Genomic DNA, 19,123 nt, shown 5'->3' on the forward strand with positions numbered 1-19,123 from the left:
GTCAAGAAGAGGTCTATTTGTGCATAGGTTTGGTGAGCTGCTGAGAAAAGGTGTATTCCCGAGCAGTGGGATAGTGTTGCCTCCAAGCGTCCACCAAACCAATGTATTTTATCCTCCGTTTCATTGAGTACGAGAGCGATTCAGAGTGTCCCACCCTTTGTAGAGACCTGTCCAGTTGGGGGTCAGGTACTATATTGAAGTCGCCACCTACTATAAGGTCCTCATCTGGTGATTCGAGAATGTTGGTCAGTGCCTTCCCTAAGAATGTTTCTTGCTGCTCATTTGGGCTGTATGTGGGTGCAAGGGTATAGGTGCGTCCCCCCATTGCCACCCGCAGTGCAATCATTCTCCCAGGCATCTCTGCGTGTGTATCTAGTACTTTCCCGGGAAAGTGTGTTGCTAAGAGAATGGCCACTCCCGCCCTCTTCCTGGTCATGGAGGAGAAATATTGTCGGTCGAACCATTTAGACCGGAGGAGTTTCTAATCCGCATGCATCAGGTGAGTCTCCTGTAGGAAGCAGATGTCTCACCGAGTGTCCCTTAGCAGTGTAAGGAGCGTGCGCTTTTTGATGGGTGAGTTCAGGCCCCGTACATTAAAACTCAAGATCCTAACCTTAAGGGGTGCCATGGGAGAAGAGCGAAGCGTAGTCTTGAGGTGTGTCGAGGTCAGTTACATGGAGGAACACATGCCCACCCTTCCACGACCAGTGCTAGGGGAGAAAAGCAGCATCTGTCAGAGGGATAAGAGGATGTCGGATGTCGTCATGGCCACCCCCATTCAATGAGAATAGGATGAAGAGCATGTGTCGACAAGGAGAGAAACCTGTAGTGGCCCCGAAGGTAGTCCCCAATGTGGAAGGTCCTATGTTGAGTCTCTTCATAGTCGCCGGCACCACCCGGGTAACCAGGAAGTGCACCCACCAGGGAGCAGGTCCAATTTGACTCTCTTGACCTCCCCCTGTGTATCTGTGGTTCTCCCAAGTGCAATCCTTCCAGAATCACTGGAATATCTAACTGGTTTCCAGTCTCAGTCAGTAAGGAAAGTGCCTCTAGGGAGCACGGAAATGTGAAGAGAAAGAGTCCAGAAGACAGTGAAACAAAGTAAATGTGACCAAAAAGAAAACAGCCCTTTGATGGACATCAGTGACACCATAGTGTGTGGGTCCATCTGGCCGACAGTCAATCCGCATTCTGGTAAGGGTGAGCTCCGTCCACCAGGGCTGATCCGCATTCCCCCCAGGGCTCATCAGTAGCGACCCGCAGCGGCTTGACAAGGAGAAAGTTGTGTGGTTTCAGGATTCAGTCTCTAGATGTCTCCCTCCTACCATATCGGTTTTGCAGCTGCCGAAGGAGGGCTTTTTTTCTTTCTGGCTTTCCAGCTCGGATGCTCGTAAGTGTTTGTCTTTCCCGGTCCCACGCCGTCTTCCCGGTTACAGCGTCTCTGAGGTCACCTCTCCGGAGTGGTGTTCCAGGTTCTTCCCTGCTTCAAATTTGAGCCCCAGTGCTTCCTGCGCTTCTTTTAGGGACCGCACCGCATGCATCTCTTTGTTCCAGATGAAGGTCAATCTGAATGGGGGACCCCAGCGGTAGCGGATTCCTTTCTCTCTGAGGTAGGCGGTGGCCGGTTTCAAAGCTTTGCGTCGCTACAGAGTGAGGGTTGAGAGGTCTTGTTATATGCCCACCTTAAGACCCTCAAATTATATGGTCGTCTTGTTTTGGGTTGCATTCATAATGGCTTCCTTCTGGCTGTAGGAGTAGAGGCAGGTAAGAATGTCTTGCGGTTGGCACGGACTTGCGGCGGCCTTCCTACTCGGTGGGTGCGATTTAAGGTGTTTTCTTTGTCGCTCAGGGTTCGCAACACATGACGGAAGAGGTGAAACACCCTCTCCTCCAATTTCCCAGCCTCTGCTTGAAGTGGCACTCCCTTGATGCGGATGTTAGACTGCCTCCACCTATTTTCAAGATCCTCAAGGCGGAGAGAGAGTTCTTCGTTGCGGTCTCTTGAGTGCCAGTAGTTAACGCATGTGCTCGGTTAACTCTTCCTCTCTACGGTCGCCAGACCTCTCCAAGGAGTCAACACGGTCGCCCAGTTTCAGAATCTCCGTTCGAACCCGTTTTATATCCGAGGCCACGTCCTACCGTAACCCTGCGAAATCTTCCCGAAGGGTGCCGAACTGTTGTTCCAAAAATTGGCGAGTGATCGGTTCCTTCACATTCGCACCTGCCCGGTCCGCATCTCTTGAGGGGGGGGGGGGTTGACAACTGGTCATGGCCGTTCCCTTCTGGTTTCTTAGCTCCAGGATTTTGTAGGAGGTCCTTGAAGGTGGCCTCTTCCTGCGCCCGGTGGGACATCATTCTGGGAGGCCGCACCCAACGGGTCCAGGGATCTCCTCCCAGCCCTCGATGCAGGTCAGAGTCGCTAACTGACAAAACAGGTAGGTCGCAGGCTGTCTGTTCGCCTCCTATTAGATCGGGCGTTCACTGTCCCACTCGATGGGGTCGGGGGTGTTCAGTTCTCCGCCACCTGCACCTTGTGATGGGCTTGGTTCTCGCTGTATGGACATTCTGCTCAAAGGTGAGTGATGTCCATAATGTTGGGTTGTTCTGCTGCAGTTATGTGCCGCCAAGAGACAGTTTATTTATAGCCCCTGAAGTTGTCTGCAAGAGCCACCCCGTTGTGATGCTGTGTTCCCGGGGTCTTCACCGCAATAGCCTCCCACATCCCTCAGACACTGCTTGCCACGGCCTACCTTCTAGGTGAATTCTCGTTGTGGGGTCTGAAGGCCTACACCACGTGGGTCGCCTGTGTGCTTCTAATGAATGGCTGTGGCTACCACCGAAGGGTGCAGCCCCTGTGCTGTGTAGCCTGAATCCTGCCTCTGGCGCTCAGGATTCACAGGTGGGTATTCGACTCTTAGCTCTTCTGCCCTCCTTGGGGTCCAACCAGGGCTGAGTTGCAGAAGACGGCTGTCCTCGTTTGCACCCACTTGCTGGTGTGTCTCAAGGGCATCGATTGTAAATCTGCTTATCTCCAGCCGTCGGGCCTCCGCCGTGGCCCAGAGAGGTGGCCCGTGTTCCGATGCGCAGTCGAGGCCCTGGTTTCCTCCTCTCAAGACTGGGTTCTCTGCGTGCTGCGTCACGGCTCCACCGCCGCTTGTCTCTCGCAGCGCTGGCTCGACTCTCCGCTCTGCCACACCTTTTCCCCTCTGGTGCTGAGAACCGGTCGTTCTCCACCACAGCAGTCCCGGATCATGACCACTGACGTTCTAAGTCCTGTGGAGGCTGATTTGAGCTGTAGATGGGCCACGGCGAGCAGAGCTCTGCAAAGGAGTTGTTTACTCTGCTGCCATCTTGTCCACGCCCCCCAATTGTACAGTTTTATGGAAAGATCTGGCACTGGGGACCTGGATAGCAGAAATCCAGTGCACTTCTCTCAAAATTACATCAGATGCTCGGGAAAAAGTGGGGGTGGCCATATCAAACAAGCATTGGCATAGCCAATAGGTCTCGCCTTTGGGACCTTATAAGTGTTTAGCCATGCAACAGTTGCATAACTAAACACTTATAAGGTCCCAAAAGCGAGACCTATTGGCTATGCCAATGCTTGTTTTAACTGCTGCTATTGAAGCCTCACGAAGAACATCAAAGCGGCCATGTGGCCGCAAAAGTGATCGCGATCAAACATCAAAGCGGCCGCGAAAGAGAAAGTAATCGCGGTTAAGCGCGACGCGCGTGCCCGCTCACATGCACTGTAGCTCTAGGCTGGCCTGGTAGCACTTTTTGGAACCCTCACAAAATGTCTCGCCAGACCAGCGCATGCGCTGGGTCAGGCGAGACCTACAAAGGGCACTTTCCTACTCTTACTGACCAACATTAATGATAAAAACCTACTATTGGACTCCAAGTTTAGACAGATGAATACATTGTATTCAAAATTGTCTTCCCCTTGTTTATTTAAGAAACTGAGACAATGTTCTCAAATTAACCCTTCCCGAATACGAGTGTTATTACGTCAGTGAAACCTCCACTTCCTGGATTGAAAAATAATCTTTTCATTTTATATTCTTTAATCATTACAAAACAAAGCAGATTTTTAGTGTATTCTGTATGTAATATTTATCCAACAAAGCAAATATACTGTTCTGAACTTTGCATGCCTTATTATCAAGGTGGTGTGTTTTTTAAATTCTTTAAATTGTCTTTCTTTTAGATGCACCAACTCCATCACGTTCTAGCTGGGAAGAGGAGGACGGTGGCTATGGCAGCTCTCGACGCTCCCAATGGGAATCTCCTTCGCCCACTCCTTCTAATCGAGACTCTGATCGCAACCATAAGGGGTCTTCTGTGCGTGACAGTGAACGGAGAGATAGAGAAAGGTAGGTATAATGACCGCCACATGTCTGAATCTGCACATGTAATGTGGTGATTTCCCTGGGATGTCTGCAGCCAGCAATCATTCTTACCACCACCATTCAGTTTGCTCTTGCCCCAGAAGTCAGTCACTCCTTATTTCGACATATTAAGATTTTCACTGAAAGTCGTAAACATAAAATGTTCCTGTGTGCATCTGGCCATCCCGGAACACTTTATCCAAATATCAACGTATCTGTATGAAAGGAGTATTAGGCTCTCATTTCTCAAAATCAAGCATGACCTAATTTGCTTTAACCTGCTAAGTGTTTTCTAATTTATTTCTTTTGAACTCAGTAACCTGTAAGACCTCATTGCAGCATGAAACTAAACTTGTGGGCTGGAATAACATGTAAAAGAAAGTATTCTTTGTACAGAAAGTTGCTTCTCAGCCTCCGTTATTTTTCCCAGCTGTTGCTGATTGGAGTTGCGAACACTTCAGGACATTCTTACCCTGTTTTTTCTGAGGGTTTCACCTAAGAGCTCTTCAGGTTTTTCCTCTTATAATGTCTTGAAGTGTGTGCTTAAGTTCCACCTTCTTCTTTCCATCTTAGAAGAGGATTTTTTTAAATGCCTTCACTAATTTTAAAGTGCCCCTCCTCTGGGACGAAAAGGGCTTAATCTGACCCACCTAAAATGTCTGTCGTTTATTTGCCACTAAAATACTTCAAATAGTATATGGACTGGTGTGCTAAACTTAAGGAACCAATGTATGCTGGCAGAGGATACCCCACAAGAAGATCAGGGGTGAATGTTGGACATACTATGGACTAGAGTAATTGATGCATAAGCATGTAGTGTCTGGCTTACATTATTGCTATTCTTGACTGATAGGTTCTCTCTACTTAATCTTTTAGGTAAAAACAGTAAAACTTTGATTATTTAAAAAAAAAAAAAAAAACAACTACAATGTTGTCAGAAAATTGCAAAAGCAAAAAGAGGCCTGGAAAAAAAGGGAGGGAATTCTCCTCAGGCGAAAGCTGGGCATGGTGGAGGAAGAAAGAATGAAACAACAGAAGATGTCCAGGTATGCTTCATCCACTGCAACTGCACTTCCTCTTCATAATGCTCAAAGAGTGTGCTCTAAGGGGGAAAAGGAGAAGCAATATCATCCTCCCCAGCACTGCTTGGGTCAATCCTGCCAGTCCAGAGACTTGTGTTTGGCATCATGCATCAACATCGAAGAAAGGTGCTGTTCAAACATATTTGCTGTTGAATTCCAATTCGTCTGCAAGTAAGACAATGCCAAAGATTGAAAGAACAACTGCTGTTGAAAGTCTTCCCACACTATTCCACGCCTAAATCTTCATGTTGAAGAAATCACTATCTAAGCATACAACCTCAAAGAACCCTTTGTCAGCAGAGCATTTTTTGAGGCATCATTTGACGACGAGAAGATCGTCGAGGCATTGAACATCAAGCTGTAATGGCATTTTAAGGCACTTGACTTTAAATGGACTGACTTGAAGTATCTCAGTGTTATCATTGGCATGACATTCTCCATGTAGAGGTTTTCATATTCTCCTTCTATAGCAGTGTCACCATTACCAGCAAGTCCACTTGTTATAAGGATTCCCTCTGATGATCCACTTCAGTTCCCATTGCAGCCTCTCTTTCCTCCTCCTTAGCTATTTATGGTTCAGAGACCTACCTCGAAGACTCCATTTAGAAAGATGCCACGTCCTTCGAAACCAGTTCTTCCTTCATGTATCCCTGATGTCCAACCACCACCAGAAGAACTTACTCAGAAATGTATGAGTAGAAGTTAGTTCTCTGTCAGCCACTCCATAAATATGCTACCTCCCACAGGGCCTCTTTATTTTCTTCCTATACACACACACTTCACCTACTGTTTCTCCTTTGCATTCTTATCCAATAGACAACATCACAGCTTTTCCGGATGTCCTTCTACCTTAAGCACCCAAGTTAATTATCCTGGTGGAAGTCCTGCATACTTTTGTTTTAGTTGTTATGCAGACACTTCAGTTGCTATTTGCTCCAAGGCCTCCATTGGCTTTAGTCTTTGTGGAGCTTGCAGAAAAAAAATCCCAAACTAGCTACACCAAGGCTCATGAAAGAAAAACAAACCACTGCAACAAGAACCTGTTTGCTATTTTCAAGGTCCCACGCTTAACTCCCTAATTGTTTCTGCTTTTGAAATAAAGCAGGCTTCCGCCCCAGAGACATCAGCTCGCCCCAGTAAGGTTAATCTAAAGATAGATGCTGCTAAGTAAAGAATTTGTTATAAACACACAAAGTATCCAGATAGCTCAATTACAACAAATTAATAAATCAAACGAACCTTAGTCCTTAATTCTAAAGCCCGTTGAGATTTATTCCACCTCTCTTTGTGAGCTTTTACAAAGAACAAGATTATCACATTTGTTTTATGTCATCTTGTCGGGCAACACTTATTTTTGTTTTGCATTTATATGTAACAAACACTGTAAAACAATCCTTAACAGACAAATCGTAAAAAACAGCAAAGTGAAAAATGATAAAGCAACACATTGAACATGTATGTCATATCAAAATGTGATAAAACATATATAACCAGTCCCTTGTTTAATTTGTAAACACTAGGCGGACAATTACAATTCATCAACGGAGTGTCTTATGAATTCCTGCCAGTGTTATTAGCTCTGTGAGTTGTGATATTAAAGAGTGTTGTCCGTAGGGTAAATGTGATGATGCAGATATTCCCTCGTGGCACACCCTGAATGCCTTGTCCCAAGAGCTGGAGTCAACGCGTTTCAAACCCCATCTTGTTGGGGGGTTTCATCAGGACCTTGACTTGGTCATTACAACTGCAAATATAAATCATAAACGTGTGGAACAGGGTTCTTTGTAATTACAAAAACACACATTTATTATTTAATTTTGCAGTTGTCACGATCTCAAAATTCTGCCATGAAATTTCTAAGAGAAACTCTTCTGGGCCACATCTAACATCACTGAAGCCTGATTCTAGGCTGAAAATTATGTATGGTCACTTCACGGATTGTGTTCTCTTTGGTTCTTGCACAATGAGGATATGCAGAGGATGAAGAACGAGAGTAAGATGCTCAAGGCTTTGAGCCTGGAAGAGAGGAAGAAGTTCTTTAAATCGCAGCACAAGCACTGTGACAGCTGTAACCATTCGAGACCAAGAGTTCAGTCTCCGTAGTGATCTTATCAACCACCTTTTCAAGGCCAAAAGGAGCCTTCTTATCAGAGAAGGCCTGGAAGCGGTAGAGGACAGCATTCAAGACAAATATTATTTCTCCTTTGGGAGGAACCATTTTCTCACAAGACACTGTCTACCTCCTTTACTGTCCTATGTGTTTCACTGTGATGGGGCCGAGTGTGTCAAATCTTCTCTAATAGTGGCATAAGATCATACATGGAAAATGAATCCTGCAAACTACAAAAAGAACACACTGCCAGTTCAAATTATCTCCCCGCCGTCCATTTAACCAAAGCCAGCATCAAAGACAAGCTGCATTTGTTGCACAAATACGTTTCAATATTAATGCAGAAACGTGAGGTAGAGACTGATCCCCCCCATCTCAGTGAGGAGAGGACATCAATTCAAGATAAGATCAAATGGGATAGGATGTGTGCAGTAGATCTACAGGATGTCTTCTTTCACATCTCTGTGTCAAGCCACAGGAAATTCCTGAGATTCACAATGGGTGACTCACATCACCAATGCTAAGTTTCAAAATGCATGATTGTGGTGGCAGCTTACCATCATAGATAAGATCTTCGTCTACCCATATCCACACAATATGTTGCTAAAAACTCAGAGCGGAGAGAGTTCTTTAGGATCTTCAAATGACTGTTGGTCAACTTCATTCTCTTTGCGTGGACGTTCATTTCGTGAAATCAGTATTATCACTGTATTAAATCTCACTTGCTTAGAAGCCACCTTGAATAAGGACATTTGTATCCTTTGATGGAGAGAATTTATTCAATTTCTCAGAAATGTCACAAAATTCTCAACTCACCTTCTCAGCCAACTCGTCCGATAACTTCCTTTCTTTGATCTATAACCTTATGCATTTTGTGTCATGCATGAGACCTCTGCAGCAGTATTTAGAAATCCATGGTCTCGAAAGAGGGACACCTGGGAAGACCAACTTTTATTTCTATCAAGGAGGAATCCCTTTCATGGCAGTGCACAAGGCTCAGTCTTCTGAAAGGAGTCCTGTTTAATCAGGATCTTCTGTTGCAGAGTATTGTGATAGATTCATTTTTGGTTGGTTGGGGCACCACCTGCTGAACTTATCAGTGTATGATCTGTGGTCTGATAGAGAAAGCTCATTCCACACTAGTGTGCTAGAACAGAAGAGAGTCCATCTAGTTCTCAAAACTTTCCTACCTTCTCCGATAGTGGAAAAGATCCTGATTCAGACCGATATTAGGACAACAGTGTACAGTCACAACAAACAAAGAGGTACCAGATGCAAGTCACTATCGCTGGAAAGAATTGCAATTGTCTTTTAGTAAGAATACTGTTAATTTAGGCTGTTCATCTGTGGGCCTTCAAAACTCTGAAGCACATTTTTACAGATTTGTTTTTGTAGAAATCCACAAATGGGTTCTCAACGACAATGTGCTAGAAGGAATTTTCACAGACTCCGAGTTTTCCTCAACTAGATTTGTGTGCAGAATCACAAAATACAACCTTTTGAAACTTTTCATTCTGAATGTTGGAACTGGAGTCAATGTGCAGTACTCTGTTGATACTAAGCAATAACAATGTCCACAAGGAACTTATTTGAAATAACGTATTTGCAATAGGGAGTACAAATTTATATACTCATAACTGAGTCAATCAGAAAAAATACATAATGATTTAAATTAAATTTGTAGAAAGTGAGAAAGTGAACCCAGTGCAGTGACACAAACTAAGAGAGAGCAAGATAGACTCATGCTATTGTTAAATGCCTCTCACTGTTTTTAAGACCTTCCCTTGATTTCTATTCACTTAACTTTCACCTTGAAGGCTATGATCACTGCACTGGGTTCACTTTCTCACTTTCTATAAATGTGCCTATAGTATTAGAAAAAATCTGTGACTTTAACTGTTTTTTGTGAATAAATTGTTAATTGTAAAATAAACCAATTTTTACTTCAGCTGAAGTAAATTATTGTCCAGGTTACTGTTTCAAATTTAATTTAAATCATTATGTATTTTTTCTGATTGACTCAGTTATGAGTATATAAATTTGTACTCCCTATTGCAAATACATTATTTCAAATAAGTTCCTTGTGGACATTGTTATTGCTTAGTGCAAAATACCCAGTTCACAGGGACATATGGGTTGCTCTTGTTTTTGGTACTCTGTTGATAGGCTGGTCAGAGGTATTTCTCTACGGCTTTCTGATTCTATCTGTCCTGCTAAAATGCGAATACTCAAAACCATGATTCTAATCTTGCTTGAATGGTTAAGAAAATGGTGGTTTCCAGAACTTCTTGTTTTTTTAAATCGTATTGAAGACTGCCGTGCAAACAGTTTGCTAACCAAAATGCAGAGTCAGTTACACATCCCAACCTGATGCTTTTGAATTTGGTGGGGTGGCTGTTGAAACCATACAATAGGTACACTTACATTTACCGCCAGAATATCTGTCCTTAATAAGAGGCTAAAAGGCTGTCAACAATGCTTCCTGTGCCTTGAATGGAAGAGATTCTATTTATAGTGTTTACGTCATCATAATATGGTAGCCCTAATCGCACACCCTTACTTTCTTCTGAAAACTGTGTCTAATAATCATATTAATTGGTGGTGTTACCACTTTTCTCTGGTAAGCCATCCAATCCAGCAACAAGATTCTTTCATTCCTTAAATGTAAGAAGAGTAGTAAATGTTACTCAACAGAACTAAAGATAGGACATCTAATCAACTCTTAACTGTTGGTTTATCCATATTTGTTTGTTAACATCAAAACAATTATTTTCTAGGTGCATAGTTTCCTTTTCTCCTTCTCCTATTATCTGGCTAAAAAAACATATATCTGGCAAACCGAAAGCACATTCCACATGAGGAAACTCATCTTCCACAGCCTGGCTGAGAAATGGTCCTTTATTAGCTATATGTAGAACAGCAACATGAAAATCTGGCCATACTTTCACAAGACAACTCTGTCTAGACAAAGATTATGGAGCAGATGATGGGCTTTGTGCAGCTGCTCTAATGAACCTCTTTGCATTAGATCCTGTTGGTTACGAACAAGCCTTAGATTTCTATTTAAGTTGTAAGAAACCTACCTCCAACTTGGTTTCTTTTGTTTTGGCTGGAGAATGCAAATTGTGTTACTGTTAGCAACTTCAAAAACAACAATTGATGGACAGAATGCAGAACAATGTCATACATTCACCCCAGTACAGAGATCTGGGCCTAAATCTATCGTTTTTTTGCTCACCATGCCATTCCAGTTTGAACCCAGCCATATGCAAATCCGTCTTGAGCCTGTACCCCATGGGAACAGTCCAGCCCGAACTGCCAAGCCAGGTCCTCCCTGGACTGGAAACAAGCATCCTAGGACCGGTTTCGGGCTTTCAGCCCTCGTCAGCCAGCTAAAGAACGGTGATGGATTAAACCCAGATCGGTTGACTGGGGGTGAGTGCTTGCAATGTTCAACACTCCGTCCATCATTTCCTTTGGTTTTTGCTTTGTTCGCCATAAGTTGGCAGGGTATGCTCAGACGTGAGTCCCTTGCTCACTTTGCCATTGGATTCAAGCAAGCCTGGCTGAAGACGGCTGAAATGCCAGAAACCGGTCCTAGGAAGCTTGTTTCCGGTCCAGGGAAGACATGGCTTGGCAGTTCGTACTGAACTGTTCCCATGAGGCACAGGGTCAGACTGATTTGCATATGGCTATGTCTGAACTGGGGTGGCGTAGTGGGCTAATAAACGATGATGGATTAAACCCAGATCGGTTGACTGGGGGTGAGTGCTTGCAATGTTCAACACTCCGTCCATCATTTCCTTTGGTTTTTGCTTTGTTCGCCATAAGTTGGCAGGGTATGCTCAGACGTGAGTCCCTTGCTCACTTTGCCACTGGATTCAAGCAAGCCTGGCTGAAGACGGCTGAAATGCCAGAAACCGGTCCTAGGAAGCTTGTTTCCGGTCCAGGGAAGACATGGCTTGGCAGTTCGGGCTGGACTGTTCCCATGAGGCACAGGGTGAGACTGATTTGCATATGGCCATGTCTGAACTGGGGTGGCAGAGTGGGCTAAAGAACGGTGATGGATTAAATCCAGATCGGTTGACTGGGGGTGAGTGCTTGCAATGTTCAACACTCCGTCCATTTCCTTTGGTTTTTGCTTTGTTTGCCATAAGTTGGCAGGGTATGCTCAGACGTGAGTCCCTTGCTCACTTTGCCACTGGATTCAAGCAAGCCTGGCTGAAGACGGCTGAAATGCCAGAAACCGGTCCTAGGAAGCTTGTTTCCGGTCCAGGGAAGACATGGCTTGGCAGTTCGGGCTGGACTGTTCCCATGAGGCACAGGGTCAGACTGATTTGCATATGGCCATGTCTGAACTGGGGTGGTAGAGTGGTCTAAAGAACGGTGATGGATTAAACCCAGATCGGTTTACTGGGGGTAAGTGCTTGCAATGTTCAACACTCCGTCCATCATTTCCTTTGGTTTTTGCACTGTTAGCAACTTCAGCATCTCTGCCTTTATACAATACAGAACTAGGATTACAAGCTACATTCCTTTCTTCCTGTCTCGTCCATTCCTCTCAGGAGTAATGTGGGGATGGGAACAAGACTGTAGCGCGGTTTATTTTCCTTCCTTTTACTGCCTCTCTTGTTGTATGGTGTAGGTGGTCAAGTTTGTGTCTTCTGACAGGAATGTGAAGGTCTCACGATAGTTTGATGTCTCCTCTTTGGTGGAGTGGAAGTGGGTGCAGAACCTAGTGTGGAATGGACTGAACTCATTACTTAACAAGGGATATGTATACAATGGGTATAGGAAACACAACAGGTGGTAACTTGCTGTTTTTGTAGTTCCAGGTCTGTAAAGAATCGGTATAATGATGAAACACCCCTACCCACACCATCTTATAAATATAACGACTGGGCAGATGACCGGCGGCATCTAGGGAGTACACCTCGATTGTCCAGAGGAAAAGGTAATGATTGAAAGTGGAGTTTGAAAATGCCAGTCATGATTGAGGCTTAGTTGGTGGTTCATGTTTGTGTTAACATTTGCTGCTTTATATGAGAGGTATGTCTGGTCAATAATAGGGATATTAAATTTTCTTGATGTTTGGTATTTATGCTATAACTATAATTTACGGATGTTTGGTGTGCTGCAAAACGCCTTTTGGCAGGCAGATGGTGCTGTTTTAGTGTCTGGCTCCTGATGAGTGTGTTCTTGTGTGTACTTGTCCTTCCGTCCCCTTGATGGAGTATGTTTCAGCTATGTTGTTCAGTGATTATTCCTCTTTCTCATAGGCAAACGAGAGAATGGAGAAGATGGAATTACTTTTGAAAATGAGGATGAACGTCAGCAATGGGAGGATGACCAAAGGGTAAGCTCCCACCCCCTTCTCTCCCCCCTTTTGTTTTGGGCATTAATCCTGAACGCTTTTATAAATGCTTCAATTTTCAAATTATTTTCTCATACTATCAATAGAAGAGGGAAACAAAAAGAGAAAGGTGGGTTTTGTTTCGGTAGGGAAAATGGTATTGACTCAAACTGTCTGAAGTACCTGGCTTAGGGCAGATATGTTTACACTCTGGATATGTTCACATCCTCAAAAAGGTTTGGATGCTGGGTGTAGTGAGCAAACTACCAACAGCATTTAGAAATGCGCAAGGCATTGCTGATCTCCAAAATTGCTAATATAAAATGCCAGAGAAATTACTCTGATTCATTTGAGGTGCTTTTCCGTGTAACTTAAAATCAGTGTGCTTCAGTGTCTGAGCAGAGAGAGAGGGCCATGACATTTGCATTATTATGGAACTTCCATAGAAAGACATTTTGGCCTATCTCTAAACTTTGCAGGCACAACTCTAAGACCTATTTGCTGAACCTATGATTCAGTTCAGCTGGTCACCCTAGTCTACTCCCTGCTTTTCAAATAACATTTTATGTGTTGTTCTTTGTAAAGCATTGTTCTGCCCCTCTGTACCTGTAACAACTGGTAAATAACTTTATCAAGTTTGGTTGTTAAGCATTAATTATATTTAGGGCTCCTGGTTTTATGTTTTTTTAGCATTTCCGTCTGTATTTATCCATATTTATTTATTGGCCATCTTATTGATATTTTCCATATTTATCTTGTGTTTTGTGAATAAATGGAGATGTAAAATGGTATTTGTCCACATTTATTTAACTGATAAACTTGCACTCATACTTTTGTACCGTCACGCTTTAGATAATTAACCCCTTGTGTGCCCATGACGAGCTGGACTCGTCATGGGCCGCGGTTGCTAATGTAACGGCCGGCACAGGGCGGGGAAAGGGCGTGGCACACAAGGGGTTAAGCAACCAAATATATTAAAACACTACACCCACAGGTTAATATTACCATTATATACACATTTGTTAACCCATGCCTGTATTTAAGGAAATATAATGCAGGATTTTTTTTAACTCTCCGTGATGTCACAATTTTCTGTGTTTTTCCACTTCTAAAAATAAATACAGACAGGAAACGCATTGTTTTCTGTCTATATTTATATGTACAAATAAGTAAAAACAGAGAACTGGGAGCCTTAGTTATATTGTGGGCCATTGAGAAGTGTTTTCTTAATTGATATGGCAATAATCCTGTAAGACGTGAGAAAAACACTTTAAGCAACTTCACAGAATGCTCTCTCGCATAGTATAAATCAAAGCTTACAGAAAAGCGGAGTGGCCTGGCATTTGATAGAAACCGGAGGTACCTTGTATTGGGTGCCGCTCGTAGGTGAGGACTCTGCATAATTTTACCTTCCAATCTCTGCCATTTGCCCGGAAGTGACGCTGTGACATACCTGCAAGTGGGGGCCTTTGTGACGGGGTGCCATTGACGACGGGACTGCGAGGACCAGGGTGCTTAGCAGCTCTGCTGATTCCTGGCCGCCACACCTGGGGTCTTCTTCCCGCCACGCCTACCAGTCTACTTAACGCCTCGCGGCCCCCGCTTCACGGGAGCCGCTCGTAGGCGAGGACTCTGCATAATTTTACCTTCCAATCTCTGCCATTTGCCCAGAGGTGACGCTGTGACATACCTGCAAGTGGGGGCCTTTGTGACGGGGTGCCATTGACGACGGGACTGCGAGGACCAGGGTGCTTAGCAGCTCTGCTGATTCCTGGCCGCCACACCTGGGGTCTTCTTCCCGCCACGCCTACCAGTCTACTTAACGCCTCGCGGCCCCCGCTTCACGGGAGCCGCTCGTAGGCGAGGACTCTGCATAATTTTACCTTCCAATCGCTGCCATTTGCCCGGAGGTGACGCTGTGACATACTTGCAAGTGGGGGCCTCTGTGACGGGGTGCCATTGACGACGGGACTGCGAGGACCAGGGTGCTTAGCAGCTCTGCTGATTCCTGGCCGGCACACCTGTGGTCTTCTTCCCGCCCACACCTCACTACACGCCCATTTAAGGCACGCCTAGGCACGCGTAGCGGGACGCGTGCGGGACGTAGTCCGGGGCGAAGACCGGGCAAAGAGCGGGCCGTTTGAGGCCGTTCGAGCTAGGGTCCCCATCCCTTGCCTAAAGTCCCTACCATATCTGGAGCCGTGTGTGACCATGACGACTAGAGAAACGAGGAGCAAAAGCGCTTTGGCGACCGGGAGGACAATAGGTACTCTGGATACGTACTTTGCCAAAGCTGGGTCCCTTCTCATTGATGAGATCTCTATCCTTGAAAGGCGCATCTCGCAAGAAATTGACTGGGTTAGGAGATCTTCTTTGGGACCCCTTGCTCATGCCATTACTCCTGTAAAGTCGCCTAATTGTACATCAGTAGTCGCAGGGGGGATAAATGGCATGTCTGTTCTATCAGCCTCGCCTGACCCTAATTGCTCTGTTACTCCCTCTACTGACTGTGATAACTCTGCCACTGTAGAGCTTAGCATATTATCCCTCCCAACATGTAAGGTCTCCCTACCCCAGACTAATGCTGAAGGAGGTGTCCCTAATATGAATATAAGTATTGTTAGGGAGCCCATGCAGCTACTACAGGGAGAGAAGGAGGGAGCTACTTTGAATAGGAAAAAAAGGACCTATACAACAGGGGGTAGAAAACCTAAGGCTTCCAAACCCAACTCTAGGGGTGAGGGAAACCATCCGGACCCAGTCAGTAAAGGGCTAAATTTGTCTTGTAAAACAAGAGCTTTGTCCCACCAGACTTCGGCAAAAAATCTTCCTAGCCAACATATCCAAGCAGGGGTGGAGGATCTCACTCTTCCAGGTCTTCGCACCCTACTGAGGGAAATGCTTACTCCCCTGGAAGATCGTTTGGCTAACATGGAAATATGTTTATTGGATTTGCGAAAGGGACTTTTAGATTTAGTAGCAGGCCAAAGAGCAAGTGCGCACGGAGCTCAAGGGATTACTGCTGGGACTTCCCACACATTTACTAATCCACTTACTCTGTCCCCTGCACTTCCAACAGCTATTCCCTTAGAAAGCACTATTCCAGTCCCCTTGTCAAAACCTGCTCCTGTATCTCCTTGTAGGCAACAACCCCCGATAGTAACTGTTAGGAGGTCGAATTTAGAAGCCCCGGCCTCCACATCCGGCCAGGAGAAACCAGCAAATGATGCAATAAACTGCTCAGTCCGGCAAGCTAGCCCCCACAATTGGCGAAAAATAGTAAATTTGCCCCCAGAGGCGGCAGTTTATACTGTGGTCTTGAAGGGGGTACCTGTGCTTCGCGGTAATGTGGTGGAACCCCATGACACTGTACATAATAAGGTTATTAGTTGGCTAAATATTCATAGGCCTTTACCACCTAATCTCAAAGGAGAAATCCTTATGGTCAGAAGGGTTCCATGGGTTGGATACACCGATAAGAAAAGCGTGGGGGACTGCATAATTGTAAGTTTTAAGAACCCGAATGTTGTGTCTTACATCTGCAACTGGTTTGGGAATACAGGAGCTACATCTATAGAATTGGTCCATCTGTCATATTTCTACCCTAAAACATGTGATTCGATTATGAGTAGGGATGACGGTTGGTCCCGGGTGGGATTTGTTGACGATGGGTCTAGATCGAGGCCCACTCGCAATGTTTTTACCAACTATGGCAACTATACACATCCTAATAGATATAGCTGTCTTGACCAGGTAGATTGACTTTATAAGGGACAGGGGTTCGTGAGAGGTGAGACAGATATCACCACTCGAGAATTTGATGCCCTCCGACGGGAGAATTTAACACCCACGAGCTCCCATGGTCAAGTAACTAATTCACCCCAGAGTTTACTGGGTTATAATAATAACAATTTAACATTGATAGTCCCGCATGTTTCCAAAGTTGCCCCTATTGTTCCACCTATTTTGGAAATACCATTGCACGTGCCCATGGCTCTAACATTGGACACTGTACCGGAGAAAACTGGGGGATTAGGATTAGAATCTCCAGCTGAAATCTTAAAGGTTCTTTCTTGGAATGTGGCGGGCATTGCTAATAAATTAGACACAAGTGATTGGGACTCTCTAATAGGCAATAGTGATATTTGCCTTTTTCAAGAGACCTGGGCGAGGGAACCGCTGTGCAGAGTAGGATACGCAGTGTTTGAAATTAAAGCAATTTGGACTGGCAGAGGGAGGCCATCTGGTGGTTTGGCGATTTGGGTAGCTAGTCACATTGGGTGTAACGCGGAGAGTGTATCAACGCTCTCGCAGGACATACAGTGTGTCCTACTCAAGTGGCCTAATGTTTTAAATTTAGCAATCATCAATGTGTATTCCCGCCCAGTTAGTGTGGCCATGGAATCCCCCACACTAGACGATCTTTCGTGTTTTTTGGGTCATCTCCCTAATGACTACAAGATAGTGATGGGTGGTGATTTAAATTGCCACTTTGAACCCTTGGAAGGTCTAAAGGAAGGTGCCCTTACGGCTGAATTTGATTTCTGGGGTGTCCCGCCATGTCAATCTCCCCATGTTAAATCTTGGTCCCCTTTAGCAGTACAAATCATGTCCTTAACATTAAACTTTTCTTTAAGGGTCTGTAATGGCCGTACCACCTCTGATATCCCTTCATCCTGCACCTTTAACAGGAAGAACCATGAATCTAGGTTGGATTATATCTTTGTAGATACCGGCCTTTGGTCTAAGATCCTGGACTTCAGAGTAATAACAAGAACGGACAGTGACCACAACGCACTACTATTGGATATGGTGCATCCCATATGTGCTGGTGGATCACTCTCCACTGAGTCTAGTGATGATTTTGGGAACTTGGTCCTCAGCTCTAATAGACGTAGGGTCAAATGGGGGAAATTGGCAAGCTCAGAAGAGACTATAAGCAAAATTTATCAGCTTGCACTCCCCAAGCTAAAAGAATTGGACACACTAATTACTCAGCCAAGACCCTTGGAATTCAATGAGAAGTTAGCCACAATTCATGAAGACCTAGTAGGAGCTTTAGGTGAAGTTTTCTACCCAGTGGTACCTCTGCGGAAAAAAAAGACTCGAACCCCAACCTGGTACAATTCTTCTTGTAAAAAGATTAAGTCAGAACTAATAAACACAATAAAAACAGGTTCTGATAAGGGCAAGGTTTCCGAGCTTAGGCGGAACTATAGGAAAGCTATGGCACTAGCGCGATCGGAATGGGATTGGAATAGATGGCAGGACCTTACATTAGCACTAGAAGCGAAGGACCCGAGAAAATTCTGGTCCTTGGTAAATACCGGTGCAGGAGAACCAAAAGCTGCGGTGGAGCCAAATATTGCAGCTTCTGTTTGGGAGGCCCACTTTGGCCAATTGTATCAAGAAACATTTGGATATGCCAATGTTGTAGCCTCCACTGTTTTATCTATTCCTGTAGCTGGACTGGAATTTACCCTTGGTGAGGTGGTCAGTGCAATAGAGGGTTTGGCGAGGGGGAAGGCCCCAGGTCTCGATAGATTGCCTGGTGATCTTTTTCGCCTTCATCCAGAGATATGGGGCCCTTATTTTCTCATCCTCTTCAATTCTATTGCAGGAGGAATGGAGATCCCCTGTACTTGGCTGGGGGCAGAGATAGTGCCTATTTTTAAAAACGGCTCTCCTCTTCTCCCGGCCAACTACAGGCCGATTAGTCTCATAGATGTTCCCCAAAAAATCTATTCTCGCCTCCTCCTGAACCTCCTTTCAGATTGGAAGGAGGAAAATAAAATCCTTAGCCCCCTTCAGGCTGGCTTCAGGAAAAACACGTCCACCATGGATCAGATCTTCCGTCTCGTTCTCCTTTACTGGAAAACCGTGAGTATCGAGAGGGGGAGGCTGTACATGGTGTTCGTGGACCTGAGGTCAGCCTTTGACCTGGTTCCCCGTAAAACTATGGGAGGTTCTAAAGGAGCTGGGCGTTCCGATCCATCTATTAAATGCCATAACTAGGCTCCACGAGAACAACTTTGCTCAGGTCAGGTGTGGGAGGGAGGGAGCATTGTCATCAAAATTTCCAGTCCTTAGAGGGGTAAGACAGGGTTGCGTTTTGGCGCCAACCCTGTTTTGCCTCTGTTAATAATGTCATATTACATCTTGACACTATTGGGGACAATGATGCTCC

General features: G+C 45.0%; 1 protein-coding gene across 7 annotated transcripts in view; it reads left to right on the top strand.

The window, feature by feature from the left end:
* DHX38 (DEAH-box helicase 38) overlaps positions 1-19,123 on the top strand; it is a 1,013,803-nt gene that overhangs the window by 256,614 nt on the left and 738,066 nt on the right. For all 7 annotated transcript variants that reach the window (XR_014972206.1, XM_085638518.1, XM_085638522.1 and 4 more), the window contains exons 5-7: positions 4,211-4,376; positions 12,413-12,537; positions 12,863-12,939. Coding sequence is in view for 6 of the 7 variants with exons in the window: in XM_085638518.1 (XP_085494644.1) it covers positions 4,211-4,376; positions 12,413-12,537; positions 12,863-12,939 (368 nt within the window). In the remaining variant the exon portion in view is untranslated. The remainder of the gene's footprint in view (positions 1-4,210; positions 4,377-12,412; positions 12,538-12,862; positions 12,940-19,123) is intronic.

This window comes from Triturus cristatus, chromosome 12, assembly GCF_964204655.1.
Source record: "Triturus cristatus chromosome 12, aTriCri1.1, whole genome shotgun sequence".
Taxonomy (NCBI): Eukaryota; Metazoa; Chordata; class Amphibia; order Caudata; family Salamandridae; genus Triturus; species Triturus cristatus.